Source organism: Hippocampus bargibanti, linkage group LG08 (assembly GCF_051943395.1).
Source record: "Hippocampus bargibanti isolate YZ-2025 linkage group LG08, ASM5194339v1, whole genome shotgun sequence".
NCBI classification, from domain to species: Eukaryota; Metazoa; Chordata; class Actinopteri; order Syngnathiformes; family Syngnathidae; genus Hippocampus; species Hippocampus bargibanti.
Genome location: NC_142741.1, coordinates 4,300,580 through 4,327,856, shown reverse-complemented (window position 1 = coordinate 4,327,856; position 27,277 = coordinate 4,300,580). Strand labels below are relative to the sequence as shown.

General features: G+C 48.6%; 1 protein-coding gene across 20 annotated transcripts in view; it reads right to left on the bottom strand.

Moving 5' to 3' along the window:
- The window catches only part of ttn.2 (titin, tandem duplicate 2), a 228,432-nt gene that overhangs the window by 192,102 nt on the left and 9,053 nt on the right, over positions 1–27,277 (bottom strand). For 18 of the 20 annotated variants that reach the window (XM_089002824.1, XM_089002838.1, XM_089002836.1 and 15 more), the window contains 30 exons: positions 27,057–27,113; positions 25,890–26,148; positions 25,754–25,799; positions 24,665–24,844; positions 24,381–24,523; positions 24,135–24,310; positions 22,634–22,861; positions 22,314–22,555; positions 21,098–21,366; positions 19,272–19,436; positions 19,030–19,198; positions 17,087–18,783; positions 16,645–16,929; positions 15,668–15,934; positions 15,242–15,514; positions 13,727–13,990; positions 13,300–13,560; positions 12,915–13,175; positions 11,880–12,143; positions 11,274–11,534; positions 9,604–9,864; positions 8,311–8,571; positions 8,099–8,243; positions 7,270–7,438; positions 6,960–7,191; positions 6,500–6,784; positions 5,839–5,952; positions 5,572–5,760; positions 4,673–5,059; positions 3,522–3,572 (listed from right to left, as the gene is read on the bottom strand). In XM_089002824.1, the coding sequence (XP_088858950.1) occupies positions 3,522–3,572; positions 4,673–5,059; positions 5,572–5,760; positions 5,839–5,952; positions 6,500–6,784; positions 6,960–7,191; positions 7,270–7,438; positions 8,099–8,243; positions 8,311–8,571; positions 9,604–9,864; positions 11,274–11,534; positions 11,880–12,143; positions 12,915–13,175; positions 13,300–13,560; positions 13,727–13,990; positions 15,242–15,514; positions 15,668–15,934; positions 16,645–16,929; positions 17,087–18,783; positions 19,030–19,198; positions 19,272–19,436; positions 21,098–21,366; positions 22,314–22,555; positions 22,634–22,861; positions 24,135–24,310; positions 24,381–24,523; positions 24,665–24,844; positions 25,754–25,799; positions 25,890–26,148; positions 27,057–27,113 (7,861 nt within the window). The remainder of the gene's footprint in view (positions 1–3,521; positions 3,573–4,672; positions 5,060–5,571; positions 5,761–5,838; positions 5,953–6,499; positions 6,785–6,959; positions 7,192–7,269; positions 7,439–8,098; positions 8,244–8,310; positions 8,572–9,603; positions 9,865–11,273; positions 11,535–11,879; positions 12,144–12,914; positions 13,176–13,299; positions 13,561–13,726; positions 13,991–15,241; positions 15,515–15,667; positions 15,935–16,644; positions 16,930–17,086; positions 18,784–19,029; positions 19,199–19,271; positions 19,437–21,097; positions 21,367–22,313; positions 22,556–22,633; positions 22,862–24,134; positions 24,311–24,380; positions 24,524–24,664; positions 24,845–25,753; positions 25,800–25,889; positions 26,149–27,056; positions 27,114–27,277) is intronic. The other 2 variants (XM_089002829.1, XM_089002842.1) reach the window with 1 other exon arrangement.

Sequence of the window (27,277 nt, the reverse complement as noted above, 5' to 3'; positions counted from 1 at the left end):
ATGAGACTCTTGGGGGCGGTTCATTATCTATTGTTGTTGCAACCTGTTCCGATTCTTCGGGAGAGGCGCGGTTCATAGCAGACTCGGCTAAATTGAGGGTTTGAGATTCTGGCAAATAAAAATCATCATCAGCTTGCTTAGTTACTGCCGATTCCACGATGGCAGTGATCGAACAAGGCTCCCCAGGGGCTACTGGTTTGGAGAATTGTGCGGTTTTAGATAGATATGATGGTTCATGGTGGTGTTGGTTTTCAAGGAGGTATGTCATCTCCGGGCATTCCTTGAGATATGAGGGTTGAGGGTGTTCTGGGGCCTCCAAGTGGCATGTGAATTTTGGATGTAATGGGATTTTAAGGCGGGACTGACATTCGGGGTGGCCTGGTATCTCCTTATAGTATCTGGAGTCAGAGTGGTGTGAGGGGTCCAAGTGGGATCTGGGCTCAGACTGGCATGGTAATTCCACGTGTATTGGGCTTTCAGGGAGGCATGCTTGTTCAGGGAGGTTTAGGTCTACCTCCTCTGTCTCACACTCCACTTGAATGTCACTGACCCTGATTTGAAGATCACCCATTTCTTCCTTAACCTGATCAAAATATCCAGCTTTTTGGGTGTTATCTTGATCAATATACTCCTCTGTTCGATTTGGACTTTGTGGCACCGCCATGTATTTACCTCTCATTATGCTCACGGCTCTGTTTCTAGACTGAGGCTCAAATGAATGTCTCACATGAGCCCTCGAGGTCTCCTGGCTCACCTCCGACCCTCGACAGTCACCCAGAACTTCGGCTGAGTCTAACGCCTTCTTAAAACGCTCAACGTTGACCCTGAATTGCTCCGCGTAATCTGGATAGCTCAAATCACTTGCTACCGACTCCCAGTCCATTTCGGAGGAGGACATGGTGGAGATGGAAAGCCTCTTCCTCTGACGGACAGCTTTCTGCAGCATGCCGAGTTTAGTTCTAACCTCATTGTGAAGACTCTCAGTGTCACTAAACCTTTCGCTGTAGCAGTCACTGCATCGCTCGCTAAACTTATCACTGAAGCGAGTTCCGGTGCGCCGGTCACAGTAGATGTCACTCATTCTGTCGTAAAGACCATCAGGCTGACTAAACATGGGCTGTGGGGACGGGGCGCGCTCTGAGGCCGTCTCCAAACCCCTGGACTCTTTGCCAGACTCTTTCTCGTGCAAATAAGAAGTCGAGTGAAAGAAAACAGTACGCACCAGACCACTTTTGGACCGAGTTCGCTGCTGGCGGACTTTGGCTATCTTGTCAAATGGAGATCCTACATACCTGAGGTCCACTCTAATCTTCCGGCCCTTCCTGTGATCAGCCATACTGGCTACACGCTTGCGGACAAAGCCTAGGCAGTTGGCCCACTGCTCTTCCCTCAGCGAGACCAGAAGAGAGGCCGCAGACTCAACAGAACCTTCCGAGTTTATTGCCATGACCTTGTAACTACCCGAATCCTTTTCCCCGGCACTATCGATGAGCAAGCTGCTTGTGTGTATGTCCATTGTGCTCTCAGTGCAGATCCTAGGCCTGCATGCTTTGGGTATAGACCGATTATTATGAAACCAGAGAATAGTTGGTGGGGGGCAAGCCAGAAGTTTACACTTGAATACAACCGGCTCCCCCTCCAGGACGGACCGGAACTTGATTTTCTTGGTGAAGGACGGCTTCGTGTTACTGGTCGGGGAGCTGATGGAAGAGATTCTACTGGGGCAGGGCTTAGCGGGGACCATGGCGTGATCCAGGAAGTCCTCGTTGCCGGAGAAGGTTCCTGCAGAGAGAATGCAAGGTCTAAAGCGCTGGCATAAAAACCTGCAGATATTATTGGAATGAATGATTTATTCATGGGTGAAAAATGTAATGCATGCAATCACACTGCCAGAAGAAATAATTGCACTCACCATATTGGTTCGAATAAACGCAACACTTGATTCTTTTTTTAGAAAGCTGCAGGACGATTTGATCCTTCTTCTGTGGAAATTTCTTGAAGACAAATTACTTATTGGGAGACTTTCAAAAAGTACAAATTCAGAGTGTGGCTGTTCAAAAAGAACAAAAAATGGATGCCTTCTTACCTGACTTGCAGACAGGAGAATAAACGCCCTTTCTAGTCCTTGACAGCCAAACCAATGAAACGCTCGCACCAAATGTCCCAAAGCAAAGCGTTAGCATAGCGACCAAAGTGCTAAATTTGGCGAGAAGGCGTTTATTCGAACTAATATAGTTTGACTGGAGTTATGATGACTGCAAACCATAGGAGTCACAATCTCGCTATCTGCAAGCCAGCATAAGAAATATGCATTTCGCTATAAATCAACCTTGATGGTGAACGTCAGATCTGATATCGACCCAAGAAAATAAAACTTAAAAAAAAAATCAATGAGAAGGTTTCTCCGGGGGTGGCCCGGTAGTCGAGTGGTTAGCACATCGGCTTCACAGTGCAGAGTTCGCCGGTTCGCGTCCCGGTCCGGCCTCCCTGTGTGTAGTTTGCATGTTCTCCCCGGGCCCGCGTGGGCTTTCTCCAGGTCCTCTGGTTTCCTCCCACACTCCAAAGACATGCATGGCAGGCAGATTGACCACTCCAAATTGTCCCTAGGTGTGAGTGTGACAGTGATTGTTGTACGTCTTTGTGTGGCCTGCGATTGGCTGGCCCCATTCACTGCTCTGAGGTTGGGGGGAGCAGAGGACTATTCCCTGAGGCTACACTGATTACTTCTATTGTCCTGACTGATTACTTCTATTGTCCTGCCTGATTATGGGGTGTACGACTGGCCCATGTGTGGTGTATGATTGCCTCATTTGGCCTGGTATCACCTAATCAGCACAACTAAGCCTATGTGGTCTAAGAAGTCTGTTGTAAGAACGATCGAAATTACACCTCACCCCACCATGGCGATTTAGTGAAGGGTTTTGCTGTTTTATAAAAATAGCTTCTATGACTGCCCTTTCAAAGCATCTACTTTCTTTCGCTAAGATTTTAACCTCATTGTGAGTGGTTGTTAGCTTTTAGGTGCTTATGTACTGCATATTGAGGCACACTAGTATTATCCCTGCAATGTTGATAGTCTTTTTTTGAGAATTTGTTTAGTCTCCCCAATCTATTGCTCTTTACAATTTTCATTTTTACAATGTATTGAATAAACTACGTACATGACTTTGTTTTTCAGTTGGCAGCCTGTCTTTTGGATGCACTCATTCTTGCCTGAAAGTGTTTATCGGTTTGAAATAAGGAGGAAAACTTAAAAAAAAAAAACGTTTCTCGCAAGAAACTTCATGCTGCGAAAAGAACCGCTATATGAGAATAGAAAAGATAAAACCAACAACGCTTGTTGGCAGCACAATAACATGCAAAATCCAACAGGAACATTTGGAACAGTTCCTTCTCTGGCCGCGTTCTGCAGAGGTGCCCGCAAAGCCGCGTCACCGCCTGCAGAGTCCCTCCAGAGTAAAGGAGCCATTTAGCCATCTAGCTATCATTGAGCCGGGAACAGATGACGAGTACCACCTTACCTTTCACCTCCTGCTTGATGGTGGTCTCCATCTCTTCTCGCTCTTGAGTCACTGTGGACCAAAGAGAGTCAAGTTAGATCCGACCCCAGAACCAGATTCTCAAAGAGAGGAAAATATAGTAATAATAATACATTTTATTTCAAAGCGCCTTTCAACACTCTCAAGGTCACTTTACGGGATTAAGTTTTTCTGTGGGTGAGCAGCGGCAGCCACACACGCCAGCGTTCACTCAACCCGGAATAACTCAAATCGTTAGATAGCTAGCTACCTAGCATCTAGCCTGCCAGATAGTCAGCCAGATAGCTAATAGACAGCAAATAGATAGCCAGCTAGGTAGCCATCCAGATAGCTAATAGACAGCAAATAAATAGCGAGCTAGGTAGCCAGCTAGATAGCCAGCCAGATAGCTAATAGACAGTAAATAGATAGCCAGCTAGGTAGCCATCCAGATAGCTAATAGACAGCAAATAGATAGCCAGCTAGGTAGCCAGCTACATAGCCAGCTAGATAGCCAGTCAGCTAACTAATAGACAGTACATAGATAGATAGCTAGGTAGCCAGCTGGATACCCATCTACCTAGCCAGCCAGATAGCTGATAGACAACAAATAGATAGCCAGCTAGGAAGCCAGCTAGGTAGCCAGCTAGGTGGCCGGCTAGGTAGCCAGCCAGATAGATAGATAACCAGCTAGCCAGCCAGATAGCTAATAGACAGCAAATAGATAGCCAGCTGGATAGTCAGCTAGTTAGCCCGCTAGATAGCCAACTAGATAGCCAACTAGATAGCCAGATATTAGTGAGGTGCATGCAAACAGATTTGGGTGGAGGTCAAGAGGTGAGTTTTATTTTGAGTTTGAGCTTTTTTGTGGGTTATTAAGAAGAAAATAAGAGCAGGTGACTTTGGCTCAGGTAGCTCAAAGATGGCGGTCGGTGAAGAAAGAGCTTGTCAACAGAGCCGCCAACGTGAGGACTTGGTGCGGTTTCTTTAGCGACTCTGTCGATGCAAGACTGCGCCGAGGAAGGTGACGAAAAAAATTGCCAAAACGCCATTAAGATGAAATACCGAAGCAAGCATCTCAAGTCCAAAAATCACGGGTGGGCAGTCGCTTAGTTTGTGACTTGGGTCGGGGAATCTCGACGTACAAGTTTTACCTTCTTCTTCCCGGCACACTTGGGTGATGTCGAGCGTGGCCGAGCATGCGGCCTCTCCTGCGAGATTGGTCGCCCTGCAGGTGTACTGGCCGGCGTGCTCCATGAAAGCGTCCACCACAATGAGGGTGGCGGTGCTGGTCAACTCGTCGTAATGGAACACCACGTTCTTGCTGGGCAGCACCGGCTGCCGGTTGAGGAACCAGCTGATCTCCGGCGTGGGGTTGCCGGACACGTGCGCGTGAAAGCGGGCCACCTCGCCATGCGGCACCGTGCAGCTTGTGATTGGTCGCAAGAAAACCGGTTTCTGGCGGGGGGTGCGTTTCTTTTCGCTGCCCGGTGTGGCGGGGATGGAGCGCTCGGAAGGAGGTTCCGCAGATTGTTTTGGCTCTGAAAAGAAGCACGTTGGGCCATTTTAAGGCAGATTGGATTGACTTTGGTGTACTTTGCCAGCTATATAGCTAGCTAGACAGCCAGCTAGTTGGTTAGATAGCTAAAGTTATCACCGCCGGATGCCGTTATTATGATGATTATTATTATTATGGTTATTATGATTATTATGATTACTACCCGGCTGGCTATCTAGCTAGCTACCAACCTGGCCATCTATTTGCTATATGGCTGGCTCGCTAGCTATCTAGGTGGCTATCTATTAGTTATACGGCTACCTAGCTAGCTGTCTATCTATTAGCTATATATTGGCTAGCTATTAGCTAGCTAGCTTTCTATCAATTTGAGATACTTTGATGCTTCTCCGGAAGGGGCGGTAGAGAACGCAACTTTTGGACCAAGTTTGCTTGTTCCCACAATAGTTTGTAAGAGCCGAGACAATGTCTCAAGTGCGATTTAAAAAATGTTTTTTTTTTTTTTTTAACAAAGTGTCCAATAATTTCAGCTTTTACCATCCAGTGTGAGGGTGGCCGAGCAGGAAGCAGTCCCGCCGCTGTTGGTGGCCACGCAGGTGTACTCGCCCTCGTCCGCCGGGTAAACTTTGGAGATCTCCAGCTGACAACTGTCGTCAAACTGAAAGATCCTGAAGAATTCCGACTGCTGGATCTCCTTGTCCTTTCGGAACCAGCTGACTTTCATATCTGAACAAGGAACGACAGGAATGAAGTTCAATCTAGCGCTCGTTGCGGTTTCACACTTAGCCTTGAAGAACTTGGTACCATCGCCACGAATTGTGCACTGGAGGCGAGCCGGTTGTCCTTCCAAGGTGGACGTGCTGGCCATTGGTGAGACCACAATGGGTGCGACCAAGTCCGGGATCGCCACCTCGGGCACTGTCACACAAACAAACACAAGCTGAAAACCACTTGAAAACCACACCTCATGAGCATGACTGAGCCTATGTGGTAACGATCTAAGAAGTCAGTTGTAAGCACGATCCAAATTAAACCTCACACCACCATGGCGATTTAGTAGAGGGTTTGACTGTTTTAATAAAAATAGCTTCTTTTACCTTTTAAACCATCTACAGGTAACATCAGACTTACGACCTGCGCAACTTACGACCACCCGTACTTACGACCACGACCGCCAGACCCTTTTTTTTATTTTTAAATTCGACGCAGCCCAGCAACACGTACGACAATTTTGGCCAGCCCGGATGTCACACACTCGCACAGCAATCTACTGCGTGATGGCACCGGAGGGGGTAGTGTCGGTGCTCAAGCGCGGCCTGGCCAGGACATTTAGCACCGAGTCTCTATTCAACATTTTGAATGAATTTCGACTTACGACCGTTTGGTCAGAACGGAACCCGGTTGTAAGTCGGATGTTACCTGTACTTTGTTGTGTAAGATGGGTGTTGAAGTGTCACACGCTAACCTTCCACAATGAGCGTGGCGGTGCTGGTGGCCACGCCGTAGTCGCTTTTGACCTCGCAGTTGTAGATGGCAGCGTCCTCGGGAAAAGCCTCAATGAGCAGCAGGGTGTGCTCTTGGGCATCACGCAAGAACTTGCACTTGAAGCTGGTTGACAGCGCCTGGGTGTCCTTGTACCAGAAGACCTGAGGCTCAGGGACGCCACTCACGGCCACCGAGAAGCGAGCCGGCTTGCCCGCCTCCACTGACTGGTCCTCCATGTGGCGAAGGATTTGAGGCGCTTCCGGGACTGCACGAGACAAAAAACAGCTCAACAACAACCACACTCGCCGGTCTCATCCGACATTCATCACAGGGTCCAGAAACGGAGTCATGTCGTGACGTTTTGGCCAGGCAGAGTCTTTTAACTAAAGAAATGAGACACGGCCGACTTTTGTGGTCTAGCGCGCGATAGGCGGACTTACTGTTGACTCTCAATGTGACGACGCTGGTGTTCTTCCCGGCGACAAAGGTGTATTCGCCGGCATCGCTCCGAAAGGTTTCCGAGATGGTGAGGCGGTGGAGCCTCCTGATGACGACGTAGCTGAAGCGCTCCTCCGCCGGCAACTGGATCTCCACGCCGTTCCGCAGCCAGCGCCCTTCCACCTCGTCCTCGTTCACCTCAAACTCCAAAGTGGCACGGTGTTTCTCCAGAACCTAACGGCACACACAGTTTAGTTTACCGGCCTTCAAAAGGGCAGCAATCGAAATGGTGACGTGAGAAAGGTCAGTCACCGTGACGAGCCGCTGGGGGGGCTCCGAGATGCGAACGTCGCGGCCTTCCACCGTGAGTCGGGCCTTAGACACGCTGGAGCCGGCCACCACAGAAAACTCGCCGGCGTCCGACATGCGCACCGTCTGGATCATGAGGCGGTGGACGTACTTCTCGGTCGTCACAATGAACCTGCGACGGCACGGCGGCAACTTGAGTTAAGCCCTTGTGCAAATTAATTGCACCATCCTGTGATCTTGACTGTTCGCTGGTTTTAATCATTCTAAAGCTTGTGAAAAGTTCAGAACAATGTTTACCACAATAGGGGTGGAGTCTGTCTCATATACTTTTTCATATACATAATATACAATCTCTTAGTGTCCAATCGGCCTCTTTGGAATGTGGGAGGAAACCGGAGCCGGGTCGGGTCTTGAACTCACAACCTCTGCACTGTGAAGTCGGTGCGCTAATCACTCGACTACCGGGCTGCCCTGATGAGGTGATACCAGAGGAAATGGGGCAATCAGGCCAGTCATATACCCCATAATCAGGTTGGACAATACAAGTAATCAGTCAGGATGATAGAAGTAATCAGTGTAGCCTCAGGGAATAGTCCTCTGCTACCCCCAACCTTAGTACAGGGACCTATCCTAGCAGAGTCTGGCACCGCCACGTCTGGACAGTAGGGATATATACATATATAGTGCCAAAACTACCAGCAAATTTTTGTTTGCTGACGAAGCCTCTTGGATAAGAAGCAAAACGTCCGACACATTCAAACATTCAAAGAAGTACAGATGACGGCTGAAGAAACATTCTCATCTACTCGGCCTTCCACGCCGGCCAGCTCACCTCTCCTCGGAGGTGTCGAGCTCCATGCCGTCCTTCATCCACACCACCTGGACGTTGGGCTCCGACAGCTGGCATTCAAAGACGGCCTTCTTCTTCTCCGTGATCTTAATGTCTTTGATTTTCTTGGTGAACTCGATGACGCGAGCTGTGGTCACATGAAGAGCGATCAGCGAGGAACCGGAAAGGTCGGAACACGGGGGCCGGCTGCGTACCTTCAACGAAAAGGTTGGCAGCGCTGGCAGCGGAGCCGGCCACAAACTGGTACTCTCCGCCGTCTCCAAAGTGAACGTTGCGAACGGTCAGCGAGTGGGTGAGCTGCCGGCTTCGGACCTGGCACCTGTCGGACGACTTGATCTCCACGCCGTTCTTCAACCATTTGTAGGTGATGCCCTCGTAGTTGACGGTGACCTCGAAGGTGATGGTGTCCCGCTCCTGAGCGTTCAGGTCTTTCAGCATAGAGGTGACCAGGATGGCTAGAAGCAGACGGCGATTGTTCTGTGAGTCTGCGCTTGAACAAGAACCGTCAAACTGCCGAGCGAAGCCGCAGAGATGGCACCGTACGACTGTCCAAAACAACCGTGGCGACCATTCAATTTAGGCTTTTGGGTTTTGACGAACTACCAATGGCTTTGTGGGTTAAGCAGTATCTGAAATAACGTCTGCCCGGACGCCTGTGGCATGCAACTTTTACATCGGGCGTCCAACTTACAAAACGTCTACGCCCGGGTGGCCGACAACTTTTTCAAGAAAAAAAAATGCTAGCTATCTATTAGCTATCTAGCTAGCAAGCTATCAATTAGTTATCTATTAGCTAGCTAGCTAACTTTCTATCTATTTGAATTACTTTGGGGTTGAGTGAACGCTGGCACATATGGCTGCCGCTGCTCACCCACAGAAAAAAACGTTCCCATTACTGTAAAGTGACCTTGAGAGTTTTGAAAGACGCTTAGAAATGAACTATTATTATTATTATTATTATTATTAGCTGTCTATTAGCTAACTAACTAACTCACTGGTTATCTACCAGGCTAGCTATCTAGAGAGATAACTAGCTATCGATTAGCTATGCAGCTATCTAGCTAGCTACGTCTTAGCTATATAGCTATCTAGCTGGCTATATAACTATCTGTTGGCTATTTATTTGCTATCTATTGGCTAGCAAGCTTTCTATCTATTTGAGTTACTTCCAGGTTGAGTGAACGAACGCTGGCGCCACTGCTCACCCACAGAAAAACTGATCCTGTGATTGTAAAGTGACCTTGAGAGTTTTGAAAGGCGCTTAGAAATGAAATTGATTATTATTATTATTATTGTGTTTGAAGTTGTGAAAAATGGGGCAGACAACTTTATGGCCGGGCAGGCAACTTGTCAGAGTTGTCTGCCCTGGTGTCCGCTAACTTTTTGTCAGGAGTTTCAGACACTAAGTTGAGGTTTGAAAATGATAAACAAGACACGCTGCCACCGTGCGAGACTGGCTCGGAGCAACGCGGAAGCATGACTCTTACGGCTGACGGTGAGCGTGGCGGACACGCGATCGTTGCCGCACACAAAAGTGTATTCCGCCGCGTCGGCCCGGCTGGTGTTGGTGATCTTTAGCTGGTGCAGCTTGCCCTGCACCACCACGCGGAACTTGTCGCTCATCTGGATCTCCACGCCGTTCTTCAGCCAGGTGGACGGCACGTTGAAGTGGGACACTTCGCACTCCAAGGTGGCTGATTGTGTCTCGGCCACCGTCACGCTCTTCAGGGGTTTGGTCACACGAAGAGCTGGAGAGAGAAATTGAAAAAGGAAGCTGATAGGACTATTTTATACAGTGATACTTTGGCGTACGAACTTAATTGGTTCCCAGATAGAGTGTGCAAGGCGAAAGGTGTGCATCCCAAAAATTAATTTCCAATAGGAAACCATTAAATGAGAATAATCCGTTCCCAGGTCCCCATAAAACATAATTTTCTACTTTCTTATTTTCTAAACCTTAAAACTACACAAAATATACCTTATTTTATGTATAATAAATGTGCTATGGTATTATAATGAAGGAAATAAACTAAATAAAGTCATTTTATTTACCTTCGTGATGGTCTTTGGTGGCTTGATGGAATGGAGTGGCCGGTTTCCTCAGCATTAAACACTTGACGAACGTAACCTTCTTCTTTTACCATCTTGAGTAATGTTGTTGGTGCTTTCTCTGTGATAATTTTATCTAGTTCCTCATCAATTGTGTTCTGTTTAGCTGGGTTGATAGCTTTTTGCATCAAGTGTACATATGGCTTGAGCGGGTTGTTTGTGGAGCCTGATTGATGGGATATTTTAACCTTGCAGTCTACTCTCTGCCTTTGAACTATCAAAGTTAAAACTCTCCCACTGTCGTCTGCCTGTCTCTTTAATGTTTAAACCACCTCCCCTCACTTCTGCGTTCTTGACCAATCACGTGGCTTTAACCGAAAACTGGGGGCGGGGATAAGAGGACAAAAAAAATTGGCGGCAGCCGTTTTCTTTTTTGGAGAATGGCTTCACTCTCTCTCTGTCTGTAACCCCCCGCCCTCACTGCTGCGTTCTTAACCAATCACGTGGCTTTAACCGACGACTGGGGACGGGGAATAGAGGCCCAAAACAAGCCGGCTGCCATTTTCTTTTAGGAGAACGGGCTTGTCTGCAAACGACACATCACTCATTGTGGCAGCTCCGTGTGTATCCTGAAAAATAGTTTGTATGCCAAGGTAAAATTTTCATCAATTTAACGTTCATAAACCAGAACGTTCGTAATCCAAGAGGTTCGTAAACCGAGGTATCACTGTATGCAGATTCTTAAACATCCAATGTTTCTGATTCTCTACTCATTTGTATTTGTCTAAGTTTAGTATGTGTTGTTACGCTATATACATATAGTGTCGTTTACCTTCTAACTTTACGTATTTGTAGTGTGTACTGTTACTCAACCATTCTTATTCCAGCCTAATATCATGTTCCACGCTTTAACTCGCAGCTGATAGGCTCCTTTTGAAATGATGTCGTTCCCGCCCTCTGTATAAAAAACATCTGTGGGGGCGAGCAGGCGCGCTTAAAGAATTTACTACCGTCTTCTAACACCGCGAAGATTCATGAACCAGAGAACACGACCCAACAGGAGCCTTCTCGCCAAAACCGGATTGGGTTTTCATCCCGCAAAGAGTACCTTGCACGGTGAGGTTAGCGCAGCACTGAAGGTGTCCCGCCACGGCCGTGTATTCCCCTTGGCTGGCGCCATCCACGTTCTGCAGAACCAGCTTGTGGGCTTTGCGCTCCACCAGAATCTTGCAGGAGTCGCCGGGCGTCAGCTCGGCGCCGTTGAACATCCAGCGGACCGGAACGTTGTCGTGAGACAGGCTCATTTCGAAGGACGCCGTGGCGCCTTCCAGCGCCGTCACGTCCTTCATCTTCTTTACCATCTTGATGGCTGCACACAAATAGCGCACCATGGAGGCCATGTCAGATCAATACCCGAAAACGGCTGGGAAAGGCTCCAGTGCCCCCCCGGCAACCCTCGTAAGGATCAAATGGTCCGGAAGATAGATAGCAAATAAAGTGCTAGCTACGTAGCCAATAGAAATGCCACAATCGCTAAAAATGAGCACAGAGCAATAGCTGCTAACAAGCTAGCGACACACTGCATAATGGTAGCTTCAGTGAGGCTTTAGTGACCCCGCAGCATACCAAAATTTGAAATAGGTGGCTTTTGACGGTCCGGAAGATGCATAAAAGTTTTCTGGAGGGCCGCCCATTATGGGCGGAGGCTACTTACTCTCCACATTGAGGCGGGCGCTGGCCGTCAGCTTGCCCAGTTTGAAGGAGTAGACGTCCTGGTCTTGCGAGCGACAGGCTCGGACGCGCAGCATGTGGACGCCGCCTTGGACGCTGACGCCGTACTTGTCACCGTCGTCGATTTCCACGCCGTTGCGGAACCAGCGAGCACCTTTGACGTCGCTGTGCGTCAACTCCAGCGTAAAGAGCGCCTCCTGCATCTCAGTCACCGTCTGATTGCGCAGAGTCTTCTTGATCTTCACCGCTGCATGCCACACAGACCAGTTACACTGGGATTTCTGTCTTAGACTAGTATTTTTCAGGAGTCAGTCCTTTTTTTTGATTCATTATTATTATTACAGGTAACATCCAACTTACGACCAACTCGACATGCGACCACCCATACTTACGACCATGACCTTCAGACGCTATTTTTTAAAACTTTAATTCTACGCCTGGCACCACAACGCGCTAGCAGGCCAGCAACGTGCATGACAATTTTTACCAGCCAGCCAGCATCTCACACTCGCACAGCAATCGACTGTGTGATGGCACCAGAGGGGGGAGTTTGCGAGTCATTTAGCCTCTGAGTTTCTATTCAACATTTTGAATGGGTTTTGACTTACGACCATTTTGACTGACAAACGTTTGGTCGGAACAGAACTCGGTCGTAAGTCAGATGTTACCTGTATAAGGTTTCTTACGCTGCATTGAATGTTTATGTAGTCCTAAAACTCAATACAGGTAACATCCGACTTACGGACAGCACGACTTACGACCACCCGTACTTTAATTGTACGCCTGGCACTGCAACGCGCTATCAGGCCGGCAACGTGTATGACAATATTGGCCAGCCAGCCAGCACCTCACTCTCCAAGAACCGGCTCGTTCGCGAACGACACATCTCTCATTGTGGCGCTCTGTGTGTTTCCCGAAAAAGATCATATTCTTGCGAATTTAACGTTCGCTGTATCACTGTACTTCTCACACGAATAGCGGTGCAGGCATTCTGTACCTGTCTGCTGCCGAAACGTACCTTCTACCCGTAGGTGTGCTGAGGTCTTGGAATTGGCCACTTGGTAGGTGTACTCGCCGGCATCCTGCGGTCGGGTGACCACCACGACCAGGCGGCGGACAGCTCCCTTGGCCATGCTTTTGACGTTCTTGTCCAAGTCCAACGGCTCGCCGTCTTTCAGCCACTTGCCCTCGGCGTCGGCGTTGGCCACCTGGCACTCCAGTTCTGCCGTCTGCGACTCAGCCACCGTCACGTCTTTCAGAGGTCGGGTGATGGCGCCACCTGTTGTGAGCACAACGGCGTGCGAGCACTGATCAGGCAACCGTGCGACCGACTCACAAACGCAATTGGGATCGGAATGGTGAATGGATGCCAAGATGAATCCACTGGGGGGAAAAAAATGTACCGGACACGGTGAGGGTGGCGCTAGAGGTCTTCTGTCCGGCGTGAAAGCCGTAATCTCCCTCCTCGTCCTTCATGGTGTCGATGACAGTCAGTGAGTGAGTCTTGTCCTTGGACTCTATCTTGTACTTGGGACCGGGCTTGAGAAGTTGGCTTCTGAAGATCCAGACCGGGTCGATTCCGGCGTGGGACACTTGAACTTGGAAGGTGACATTTTGGGACTCGGAGCACTCTTTGTCCTCCATGTGTTTGACAATTTCAACCGCTGCAAATGAAACCATCAGAGACAAAAAGGTGAGGGCAAATTCATCCACCACCACCACAAGTAGGAGCGTCGTTACGGCCCCGGCACTCAATGGAAAAACGGGCTACAGGCAAAATGTTGGCATGCCTGCGTCTGGCGCCCTTTCAAGAAGATGAAAAGAACTTACGTTCCACAGTGAGATTGCAGCTGGTGGAGACCTTCCCCACCAGCAGTTTGTAGCGTCCCTCATCCGAAGCAAAAGTTCTGCTGAAGACGAGACGCTGCTTGGAGCCTTTGGCCACGATCTGCACGCGCTCGCTGGCCATTAGTGGCTTGTCGTCGTGGTACCACTTGACCGAGGCCACGTCCTGAGCTGAGATTTTGGCTTCGAGAACCGCCTTGGTTCCTTCCACCGAAGCCACATCTTTCAGGGGTGCCAGAACTTCAATGGCTGCAAAGATACAAGTGGTCATCAACCGCAACCAAAAGCCAATGGGGGAACGGTTGAGCCGCGACATGGCTCCGACTCTTTTGGGAAAAGAACCTTCATCCATCCACTCTCCCTCCCCACCGAACTGACGAAGCTGCAATCTACCAACGGCATTTATTTAATGTGGCTTCCAATGACGACTTCTGACCAAAGTTGAAGACACGTAAGCCTTCGCATCCCTTTACTTTCTCTACTCAACCACTTAAAGTACAGTGATACCTTGGCTTATGAACTTAATTGGTTTCCAGACAGTGTGTAAGGCGAAAAGTGTGAATCCCAAACATTAATTTCCCATAGAAAACCATTAAAATGAGAATAATCCGTTCCCAGGTCCCCATAAAACATAATTTCCTACTTTCTAATTTACTAAGCCTTAAAATTACACAAAATATACCTTATTTTATGTATAATAAATGTGCTATGGAATTGTAATTAAAGAAATAAACTGTACTTTATAATAAAGTCATTTTATTGACCTTTGTGATGGTCGTTGATGGCTTGATGGAATGGAGTGGCCGGTTTCATCAACATTAAACACTTGATGAGGAACGTAGCCTTCTTCTTGAGGAATGATTTCTTGTAAGCTTTGGCAGCTTTATAGTCAGAACTGGCTGCCTTGAAATCATCAATGGGTGACGAATTTCCAGGTTGCTCTTGACGATATCTGAGTGAAGTTGCCGTGCCTTGTCTGCGATAATTTTACCTAGTTCCTCATCAATTGTGTTCTGTTTAGCTGAGTTGATAGCTTTTTGCATCAAGTGTACAGATGGCGTGTGCGGGCTATTTGTGGAGCCTGATTAATGAGGTATTTTAACCCTGCAGTCTACACTCTGCTTTTGAACTATCAATAAAGTTGAAACGAGTCCAAATTTCACTGTGTTATCTATCCATTTCTCTCTCTCTCTGTCGTCTGCCTATCTATTTAATTTGCAGCTCTGTGTTTCTGTGACCCCCCCCCCCCCCCCCCTGCTGCGTTCTTGCTATTTCCTTGTTTGGAAAATGGGCTCATTCACGAACGACACATCACTCATTGTTGCGCTCCGTGTGTACCCTGAAAAATAGTTTGTATGCCAAGATGAAATTCACGTGAATTTAGCGTTCGTAAGCCGAAAGGTTTGTTAGCTAAGGTGTTCGTAAGCCGAGGTATCATTGTACTACATCAAGTCGGTGGAGCGGCGGATAGGCAACGATTGAGAACAGGACTGGCCTTACTCTGAACGTTGAGTTTGCAGGAGGTGCTGATGAAGTGGCTAGGAACCTCAAAGGAATAAGAGGAGGCGTCTTCCGGCCCGACATTCTCCAGGAGAAGCTTGTGGACAGCTTTGTCCACGACGAGGTGGATGCGATCCGTGGCAGAGACGGCCTGGCCGCTCTTCATCCAGGTTCCCTCCACGTTTTCCTGTGAGAACCTGACCTCCAACTGAGCGATGTCGCCCTCGCAGACGGTCAGATCAGACAGAGGTTGCAAAAGGGTCACCGGACGCACTGTGGATGCACAAGCTATCGGTTACCGCAATGCTAACGGCCCCCAAGCGCCGGAATGTCATCTGAGCATTCTGTTCCCGTCCTGAAGGCCTGACCAGTTCATGGGCAGGCACGAGTGTCTGCGAATAGAAGAACGACGGTGCAATTCCTTACATTTCATCTTCAGCGAGGCACTGGTCTTCACGTCTCCACACACAAAGGTGTATTTGCCCTGGTCTTCCTTCTTGACGTCCTTCACGGTCAGGGTGTGCCTTCCGCGACGGGAGGACAGAACATGCTTGCTGCTGGCCGACAGCTCCTTGTCTCCGAAGAACCAGCTGCCCTTGGCATCCTCATGAGACAACTCCACCTCAAACTCCCCAGAGTAGCTCTCGGGAACCTCAATGTTCTCCAGAGCATTGATCAGCTCCAGCGCAGCACCTGAAGTCAGACACGTTGACGTCAAGCGGCAACACCGCAACAAGTTTCAGCAAAGCTGGAGGCGTGATCATGCTGCCTACGCCTCAGAAACAAATGTCTAATCAAATAAATGAAGGGACAATGAAATTGAACTTTTTGGGTTTGTTTTATAATAATAATAATAATAATAATAATAATAATAATAATAAAACATTTGATTTCGAAGCGCCTTTCAAAACTCTCAAGACTTTATAGTCACAGGATCAGTTTTTCTGTGGGTGAGCAGCGGCAGCCACATGCGCCAGCGTTCACTCAACCCGGAAGTAAATAGATAGAAAGCTAGCTAGCCAGCTAGTACATAGCTAATAGATAGCCAACGGATAGCTACCTAGATAGCTCGCCACCTAGATAGCTATATAGCTAATAGAAAGCTAGCCAGCCAGCAGATAGCTAATAGATAGCCAACAGATAGCTATCTATATAGCTCGCCACCTAGATAGCTCACCACCTAGATAGATATATAGCTAGTAGAAAGCTAATTAGAGAGAAAGCTAGCTAGCCAGCTAATAGATAGCCAACAGATAGATAGCTAGTTAGCTCACCATCTATATAGCTATATAGCTAATAGAAAGCTAAGCAGAGAGAAAGCTATCCAGCCAACTAGTAGATTGCTAATAGATAGCCAACAGATAGCTAACTATATAGCTACCAACCTAGATAGCTATATATACCTTGGACGTGAAGTCTGGCCACGGTCCGGACACCGTCGTCGTCTACGAGGACGCATGCGTACTCGGCGTCGTCGCTCACTTCAATCATCAGCACGGACAGGAAGTGCACCTTCCGATCCGAGTGCATCCTGTACTTGTCTCCGCCGGAGAAGATCTCCGTGTTGTCCTTCAGCCATTTGACTTTGATGAAAGGTTCACTGGTCTCGCACTCGAAGGTCACCATGGTGTCCCTCTCTTGGGCCTCGGAGTCTTCTAGATTTTGGGTGAAGGTCACGGCGGCCTTAGCTGCAAGACAAAGCAAGTCTATGACTGCAAGAATCCAGCCCAACAGATCACATGTCAATTAAGCCCATGTGTTAAATCCGCATCCAAGTTGTTTAGTTTTTTTGCACGTGTGCACACCTTTCCAAAACCCACGCTGAAGAACCAAAGGTGACCATACCTTGCACCAGGAGGAAGGCATGGCTGGAGGCCTCCCCTGCGACGTTGACGGCTTTGACCATGATGCTGGCCGAGTCTTCCGGGGTGACGTCTCGTATGACGAGTTCACACAAATGGTCTTCGGGCCAGTACCAGTAGATGCGGTCCGACTTCTCCAGCTCTACGCCGTTCATGAACCACAGGCATTCGGGCTCGGGTCGGCCAACCACCCGCAGTCGGAAGCGAACCTCATCCGTGGGGTTCACGGTCTTGCTGGTGATACGTTCGAGGATCTTGGGTGCTTCCATGCTGGGGGATAGCTGGACCCTCTCGGGTTTGAATGTGGGGATGGTGATCTTGCCTTGCTCCTCCAGCTTCTTCCTCTCCGCCTCCTCTTTCTCTTTCAGGTGGTGGAGCAACTCATCCTTGGTCTTCTTCAACAAATCCTCGTAGGAGTCATCCCTCCGGTGAGCCTTGAATTCCACCGCAGAGATGGACTCGTAGAAGCCTTCTTCCGTCCTGCGTTTGAACTTGCTCTTCAGCTCTTCGGATTCCTCCGAGGTTCTCTCGTGAACGATCCTCTGCGTCTTTCTGAGTTTCACCACCTCTTTTTCTTGCGCGACTTCGGCAGGTTGGTCCGCCTTCACGACGCCAAAGCCGACTCTGGCGGGGTCATGCGGCGACTCCGACGTCTTGGCTTCCGGGGCCCGACGCAGGACAGACCTGAAGTCCTCCCTCTGCGTGACTTCAAGCTTGACGATGTGCTCTGTCGTTCCCAAAGGGTTATCGGCGACCAGTCGGACTTCGCCCGTGTCGTAGGACTTGATGTCCACGATCTCCAGGTAGTAGATGCCGTCGTAACGCAGTCTGTAGCGCTTGCTCTTGCGGATGAGCTGTCCGTTGAGGTACCAGTTGACCTTGGGAGCGGGATAACCGGTCACTCGGCAGCGGAATCGGGCAATGTCGCCTTCCAGCACTTGGGCCGGCTCGGGAAGCAGGACTATTTCAGGTTTGGTCTTTTCGGTCTCCTCATCAGCGCCTGCCCCCGCAGGAGCGCCCTCGTGAGCGATACGTTCCATCTCCTCGATCCGGTGCGCGCCTATCCTTCCTTCGGGCAGCTGGCTCTCCTCCACCAGACCCTTCTCGTCCTTGACGATCAGGGTGGCCGAGTTCTGGTCCATTCCAAACTTGTTGGTGGCTCTGCAGGTGATGACGCCGCTGTCTCGCGCGTACGCCACCTCGTAGTCCAGACTGCAGTAGCCGAATTCGTTGACCATGCGCAGCCGGTTGGCGGCCTCCAGGGGCTTGCCGTCGTGGAGCCACTCCACCGCCATGGTGGGGTCGCCGATGGGCGTCAGTCGGCACTCAAAATGAGCGGGGCCAAACTTCTTCATGCGAACGGATGTCAGCTTCTTCTTGAATTGGGGTTTTTGCTGCTTCTCTTTGTCGTAAAGGTCTCCCTCCTCCCACTGCTCTTGGCCGTAGCGGAGATGCAGGGGCTCCAGCTCGGGGGCGGCGATCTCTTTGGCCTTGTAGGTTCCTTTGGTGATGATGAGCTTCCTCTCGGCTTGCGGTGCGGCAAAGTCCATTTCCACGTTGACTCTGCAGCGGGTGGTGTCACGGCCGGCTCGGTTTATGGCCGTGGCCGTGTACCAGGCGCTGTCTGAACCCGATACCGACGGGATCTGAAACTTGGCCTCTCCCTTGGTGCCCTCAATCCTGGCAAAGCACATGAACAAGGAACCTGAATTGGGACCGGCCCCTAGGCACGAAATGGCACTTGTCCAGGTCACAATTCTCACAAAATATCAAACCCAGTCTACTGGACATTTCACCTTGATTCCGAAAGACACCTTGGGCTCCGAGTTTTCATTAGAAAGGGAATCACACTTTTGGAATCAAGGTGGAATGTTTCAAAGGACCGAGTTGTGGCCGGTGTGAGGGGACATTGCGGAAGAAGCCTACTTGATATGTGGGTGCTTGTGCGGGGTGACGATGTCGCTGTTCTTCAGCCACACGATGTCAGGGACCGGGTTTCCGATGGCCTTCACGGCTAACTCCACCAGAGTTCCTCGTTTGACCGAGATGTTCTTCAGCTTCTCCACGAAAAGTGGACGCATGGAACTTTCTTGGGCTGGGGGCGGAGAGGCCGCAAACGGTCCAGGGGCCGAACGGGGTGACCGAGGCCAGCCGCCAGGGACACTTACCTTCCACGGTCAGAGTCACCGTGATGGTGGTGCGGCCGGCCCGGTTGTGAGCGACGACTGTCCACTCTCCGGAGTCTTGTGGTGTCGCGGGGATGATGATCATGGACTGAACGCCGTCCTCCTTCACCACGATCTTGTGCGTGTAGTCATTCACGACTTGTTGTCCTGGAAGAACATGAAGGGAGGAGAGTCGTGAAGGACTGAGCCTGTGGTACTCGACCTGGAGGGAGAATTACGCTTTTTCTCCCTTGGTTGAAAATACAGTGATACCTTGGCTTATGAATTTAATTGGTTCCTAGAAAGTGTGTGTAAGGCGAAACGTGTATATTCCAAACATTAATTTCCCATAGGAAACCATTAAAATGAGAATAACCCATTCCCAGTTCCGCATAAAACATAATTTTCAACTAAAAAAACTACACAAAATAAACCTTATTTTATGTATATTAAATGTGCTATGGTATTGTAAAAGTATTGTAAAAAAAGAAATAAACTGTACTGTACTGCTATAGAAAGTCGTTTTATTGACCTTTGTGATGGTCGGTGATGGCTTCAAGGATAGCTTTTTTTTGCATAAAGTGTCTCAAGGAGCTCTGACTTGTACATCTTGGAAGTTGTGATATTGCAACAGCAACAGATGCAGGCAGACACACTACAAACTTCATTAATATCTGCTTCCCTTGCTTGTCTTTTCTCTTCAAATTGTACAGATGGCTTGTGAGGGTTATTTGTGGAGCCTGATTGATGGGATATTTTAACCTTGCAGTCTACACTCTGCATTTGAACTATCAATAAAGTTTAAATGAGTCCATATTTCACTGTGTCATCTATCTCTTTTCTTACATTTTCACTTTTTTTTTCTTTCTAGTGCTATTCGGCTGTGTCGTCTTGCTTCTACTGTTTCATGTGCTCACAGTGTGCTTCTGTTTCTCTAACGCTTCCTCGTCCTTGCTGCTGCGTGTCAGTAATTCTCCCGTTCTCTACCAAGGATCATGACCAATCACGTGCGGCTTAAAAAGAATCCTGGGGACGACACATCACTCATTGTGGCGCTTCGTGTGTTTCCCGAAAAATAGTTGGTATGCCAAGATGATATTCTCGCCAATTTAACGTTCGTAAGGTAAAAAGTTTGTTAGCTAAAGCGTTCGTAAGCCGAAGTATCACTGTAGAGACCATTTCTCTGCACTCATTCCTCCATTCAAATAAGATGAGACTAGTTTATGAATTGACCCTCTGTGGAGGATGGGAGAAAGACAGAGGACATGAGACCATGAGCTTCGTTAGCATGTGACGTTTGTTAATTGATTTTTGATTGACACAGGATACCAAGTAATCAAAATAATAATAATAATAATAATAATAATAATAATAATAATAATAATAATAATAATAATAATAATCATTTCTAAGTGCCTTTCAAAACTCTCAAGATCACAAGATAAGTTTTTCTGTGGGTGAGCAGCGGCTGCTACACGCGCCAGTGTTCACTCACCCCGGAAGTTACTCATATAAATAGAAAGCTAGCTAGCTAGCTAGCTAATAGATAGCTAATAGCTAAAAAGCTAGAAAGCTAGCCAGCTATGTAGCTAATGGATATACAGATAGATAGCTTGCTTGCCAGCCAGAAAGCCAGCTAGCTAGATAGCTAGTTAGCCAGTTAGACTGTCAGCGAGCCAGCTATATAGCTAGCCAGCTAATAAATAAAAATAGCTTATTTATTTGTACTTTTGACTTCCATGTCAACGGTTCTTTGTTTACTTGGGTATACAACACCGAAGACAGAATGTGGTAAAGGGGTGTCGGTTCCGGTCACAGGTGCCGCTCACCGTTGTGGAACCAGTACGTGTCCGGCATGGGTCTGCCGACCACCTTTAAGTCAAATCTGGCAGTTTGCCCCTCGGAGCATTTGAGCGAGGTGGGCTTCATGACAAAGACGGGCTTGTAGAGTCTTTCCAGCTGAGCTTCGTCCGTTTCGTCCAGCCTTCGGGCGGGGGAACGTCCGGGAGAGCGGCTGGGAGAGCGGCTGCCGGAGGAGCCCCGGGAAGGGCCCGGGGAAAGGCCCGGGGAGCGGCTCAGCGAGCGCGGTGATGCCGACCTGTGAACAAGCAAAGATCCCGAAAATGCTCAGGTAAGCCAGCTTGAAGGTGCCCGGAGCTGTTGAGGTTGCCCCCGAAGGAAGTCTCCGTTCTTCTGCTGTGATACGCTACATAATAATAATAACAATAATAATAATAATAATAATAATAATAATACATTTGATTTCTAAACGCCTTTCAAAACTCTCAAGGTCACTTTATAGTCACAGGATCAGTTTTTCTGTGGGTGAGGAGCGGCAGCCACATGCGCCAGCGTTCACTCTACCCGGAAGTAAATAGATAGAAAGCTAGCTAGCCAGCTAGTAGATAGCTAATAGATAGCCAACGGATAGCTACTTAGATAGCTCGCCACCTAGATAGCTATATAGCTAATAGAAAGCGCGGAAGTACCTGAAATAGATAGCAAGCTAGCTAGCTAGCCAATAGCTAGCTAATACCTAGTGAATAGATAGCTAATACCTAGCGAATAGATAGCCAATAGCTAATGAATGAATAGCTAATACGTAGCGAATAGATAGCTAATACGTAGCAATGAGATAGCTAATATCTAGCGAATAGCTAGCAAATAGATAGCTAGCGAATAGATAGCTAACAGCTAGTGAATAGATAGCTAATACGAGTGAATAGATAGCTAATATCTAGTGAATAGATAGCTAATAGCGAGCAAATAGATAGCTAATAGCGAGCAAATAGATAGATAATAGCGAGTGAATACATAGCTTGATAGCTAGCTAATAGCTAGCGAATAGATAACTAGCAAATAGATAGCCGATAGCTAGTGAAAATATAGCTAATACCTAGCGAATAGATAGCTAATAGCTAGCGAATAGATAGCAAATAGATAGCTAATACCTAGAGATAGCTAATAGGTAGCAAATAGATAGCTAATAGCTAGCGAATCGATAGCTAATACCTAGAAAATAGATAGCTAATAGTGAATACATACTGGATCCGGTGCACGGCCGGCTGCGGCGTGTATCTCCGAGGTGAGGCGCTCCCAGAAGGCTCCACGTAGAGCTTCCCCGAGCTGACGGCGTTTCCCTTCAGGTTGCTGCCAAAGGCCGTGTACACGCCCTCGTCCTCGGGCAGGACAGCGGCCAGTCGCAGACTGGCGTGTCCGTCCGGAAGAACCTCCAGCTGGTAGCGCCCGCCGGGGCGGATACGCTGACCGTCTTTGTACCAAGCGATCTGTGGAGCAACACCCAAGGAGGCGGTTTCCTTTCCGTTCCGTTCTCAAAGTCCAGCCGAGTCACGCGTCCTCCTCACCTTGGGCGGCGGCGCGCCGGCCAACCTGCAGTGGAAGGTGACGCCCATTCCCTCCACGATGCGGTAGTTTTTCACCAGCGTGTCAAAGGTGGGCGCCATGGCCTGGCCGTCTGGCGCGCTCGCCATCTGCTCACCGTCCTCCGCAAGCAGTTCGGCGTAAGTCATTCTCAGGATGCGGATCTCCATCTCCTGGATGATCCGCTCTTCCATGGCTGAAATGAGGAACTCCTGCAGGACCGGAAAAAAAATAAGTAGAATGAAATCAGGGACGGAGGGCTCAGGCGGCGTCCCGCAGACATCGACGGCAAAAAAGCACTGGCGCTCCGGCGTACAATCCGAGACTTGACAGAGACCATAGGTCACTGGGAGTCAAACCGAGAGACCAAGATCAAAAGGTTTTTGCATCATGTGTACAGATAGCTTGTGCGGGTTATGTGTGGAGCCTGATTGATGGGAATTTTAACCTTGCAGTCTACACTCTGAACTTTGTTTTCTATCCATTTTCTCACTCTCTCTCTGTCGTCTGCCTATCTAATGTTTAAAACCCCGCTGCCTCACTGCTGCATTCTTGACCAATCATGTGGTTTTAACCGAAGTCTGGGGGAGGGGAATAGAGGACAAAAACAAGTCGGCTGCCATTTTCTTGTTTGGAGAACGGCCTCACTCTCTCTCTGTCCATCTATTTAATGTTTGCTGCTCTGTGTTTCTGTTTTTCTGTGTTTCTTGCAGCTCTGTTGCCGGCATTCTCCTACTCAATGCCGGCAAACAATAAACGCGAGTAAACTCAAATAGATAGAAAGATAGCGAGCTAGCCAATCGATAGCCAACAGGTACCTAGCTAGATAGCCAGCCAGTAAATAGTGAATAGATAGCTAGCTAACTAGATAGCCCCCGAGTCAGCCAGGTAGCTAACTAGCCAGCCAGATAGCTAATAGATAGCAAATAGCTAGCAAAATGATAATAATAATACTAATAATAATACATTTCATTTCCAAGCACTTTTCAAAACACTCAAGGTCAGTTTTCAATCACAGGATCAGTTTTTCTGTGGGTGAGCAGCGGCGTGCACACGCGCTAGCGTTCACTCAACCCGGAAGTAACTCAAATAGAAAATAGAAATCTAGCTAACTAGCTAATACCTAGCGAATAGATAGCTAATAGCGAGCAAATAGATAGCTAATAGCGAGTGAATACATAGCTAACACCTAGCGAATAGATCGATAATAGCTAGTAAATAGATAGCTAATAGCTAGCAAATAGATAGCTAATAGCGAGCAAATAGATAGCCAATAGAAAGCGAATAGATATATAATAGCTAATAGATAGCTAGATAGATAGTCATATAGCTAATTGATAGCTATCTAGTCACCAAGATAGCTAATAGATAGCAAATAGATAGATATCCGGGTAGCTAGCTAGATAGCTAGCTAGATCAACCAAAAAGTGATACATTGACCGGAGCGGAGTGGACAAGGGGTTCCGATTTGGGCAGAGCGGGTACCGTTTCAGAGGTAAAACTCATCGGGGATGCTTCACTCTTGCGTAGAGTCCGATAGGCGCTGGCGAGCACGGACGGCTCCTCCACCGTCACCGTCGCCGCCGTTTCGGTCACGGTGGTCGTCGTGGCTTGGCTTTTGTACGTGGCTTCATGCAGCGTCACGTAGGCTTCATAGTCGTCTGCGGACAAAACCAAAAGAGGGTGCGGTTGACTCCCGCCCAGGCTAGCGGGCACCGGACGCCATCTTACCTTCCTCCAGAAGGCTGATGGAGGCCGAGGCTTCACCGTGAGAATTCTTGGCAAAGACGGAATATTCGCCGGCGTCGTCGGCAAAGGTCATGGAGATCTCTAGCTGGCTTTCACCTGTTTCTTTCTTGTAGGTCACTTTGTATCTGAAAAGGGGCAAAAGTCACCTTGCGTCTGTCCGGCCCGTTGGGATCTTTGTGGTGCCGATCGGGCGCGGCGCACAAACACGGTTGACGGCCATTCCACCAAAAATTGTCTTCACCCGAACATTCCGACTTTTGCCGTACCGGTATCCGGTGGAGAGAAGAACGCCGTTCTTCTTCCAAACCACGTGCGGTCTGGGACTGCCTCCCACTTGGCAGCAGAAGGCCACGGCGGCGCCCTCCACCAGCTTCTGCACCGTCGGCTTGCGGATGAAGAAGGGGGCAGCGGCCTCCCCCACGCTCACCTCCTCCGAGGCGGCGACGCTGAAACACGCACGGACATGAGGCGTCACGAACCCAACCAAAAGATCATCTGTGTCTCCCCCCCTTCAGGACATTTACAACACCCCCAGAGCCATCAGGATCGCTGGCGATCCCACCTACCCTCCCACAGCCTCTTCTGCCTGCTGCCATCGGGTAGGAGACTGCGGAGTCTCCGAGCCAAGACCAGCAGGCTCAAGGACAGTTTCTGCCACCAGGCAGTCAGGAGACCCAACTCCCTCTCAGCCCTGCCCCCCTTGCCTCTTTCAACTCCCACACTCACCGAACTGTGAGTACACGCTTCACTATCAACCTGAACGCTATTTTTTTCGTTTTTTTCTGCAAGACCTTACTTCAACTTTTTTTTGTTTTTGCATTACTACACAACGTCACTTTACATACGACACTACGTCACTTTAAATATGACACTACGTCACTTTACATACGACACTACCTCACTTTACATACGACACTACGTCACTTGACATACGACACTACCTTACTTTACATGCGACACTATGTCACTTTACATATGACACTACCTCACTTTACATACGACACTACGTCACTTGACATGCGACACTACCTCACTTTACATACGACACTACCTCACTTTACATACAACACTACCTCACTTTACATACGACACCACCTTACTTTACACACGACACTACCTCACTTTACATACGACACTACCTCACTTTACATACGACACTACCTCACTTTACATACAACACTACCTCACTTTACATACGACACTACCTTACTTTACACACGACACTACCTCACTTTACATACGACACTACCTTACTTTACACACGACACTACCTCACTTTACATACGACATTACCTCACTTTACATACGACATATTAGCATGGACGGACGGACGGGCTCATGTCACTCTAGCTCACCTCGCAACGGCCGTCATCTCCTCGTGGCTCTCCGTTTCCTCGGAAACTGCAAGATAGAGATGTTGAAGGTGCGGTCAAAGAAACGGCGAGCAGCTGATTCAAAGGTTTGGGTCAGGAGCTTCTCGGCCGACTTCACCTTTGACGTTGAGGTGACAGGAAGTGCTGAGGCTTCCCGCCGGGTTGGTAGCGACGCAGGTGAAGCGGCCGCTGTCCTCGGCGAAGGCCTCGCGGATCAGCAGCCGCGCGAGGCCGTCCTGGTAGCTGATCTGGAAGTCGATGGAGCTCTCCATTCGGTAGTCCTCTCGGAACCAGCTGACCTGGGGGGCCGGACGGCCGCTGAACTGGCACTCCAGCATCACTGACTCGCCTTCCGTCACCGTGGCGTCCTTCAGAGCCTGAGGGAACAGCCGCACGCTCACGCTTGACTGCTCGCCAAATCGGCCAAACCGGACATGACGAAAACCAAAGAAATCGCCTGCGTTCTTCTTTCAAAACTCTCAAGTTCACTTACAGTTTTTCTGCGGGTGATCGGCACCAGCCACACACGCCAGCGTTCACTCAACCCGGAAATAACTCAAATAGGTAGAAAGCTAGCTAGGTAATAGATAGCCAACAAATACCTAGCTAGATAGCCATCCAGCTTGATAGTGAATAGATAGCTAGCTAGCTATTTAGCTAGCCAGCCAGCCAGAGATAATAGCTAGGAAATAGCTCGCAAATGATAATAATAATAACACTAATGTTAATGCTAATAATAATAATAATAATAATAATAATAATACATTTCAGCTTTCACCCAACCCGAAAGTAACTCAAATAGATAGAAAACTAGCTGAATTCACTATCTAGCTGGCTGGTTTTCCTACTATCTATTAGCTCTATATCTATCTAGCTAGCTGTGTAGATAGCTAACTATGTAGCAGGCTAGCTGTATATATTTCTAGTTGGCTGGCTAGCTAGCTATCCATTGGCTAGCTATCTACTTTTCTATTTGAGTTACTTTCGTATTGAGTGAACGTTGGCGCGTGTGGCTGCCGCTGCTCACCCACAGAAAAACTGATCCTGTGACTGTAAAGTGACCTTGAGAGTTTTGAAAGGCGCTTAGAAATCAAATGTACTATTATTATTATTATAATTTGGGAGCAAAGGTCGGCCGGGATCTTGTCTTGAAAGAAAAACCCCAATGGCGTTCTGAAGGCCTCACCCACAGACAACCTTCCAGGTCTTCCCTCATTTCAAGGACCACACGTGTCCCCAAAAAGGCAGCAAAACCCCGGCGAGACAGAGAAGATCAAGTACTTACGGCAAGCAGGGTGGGGGGCACCGCCGCCTCCTGTTGGTCACCTGCTGCCACCGCCTCCTGAGAGACACAAAAAAATACAGTGATACCTTGGCTTACGAACCTAATTGGTTCCCAGTGTGTAAGTGTGTGTATGAGTGTATAAGGCGAAAAGTGTGTATCCCAAAAATTAATTTTCCATAGGAAACCATTAAAACGAGAATAATCCGTTCCCAGGTCCCCAT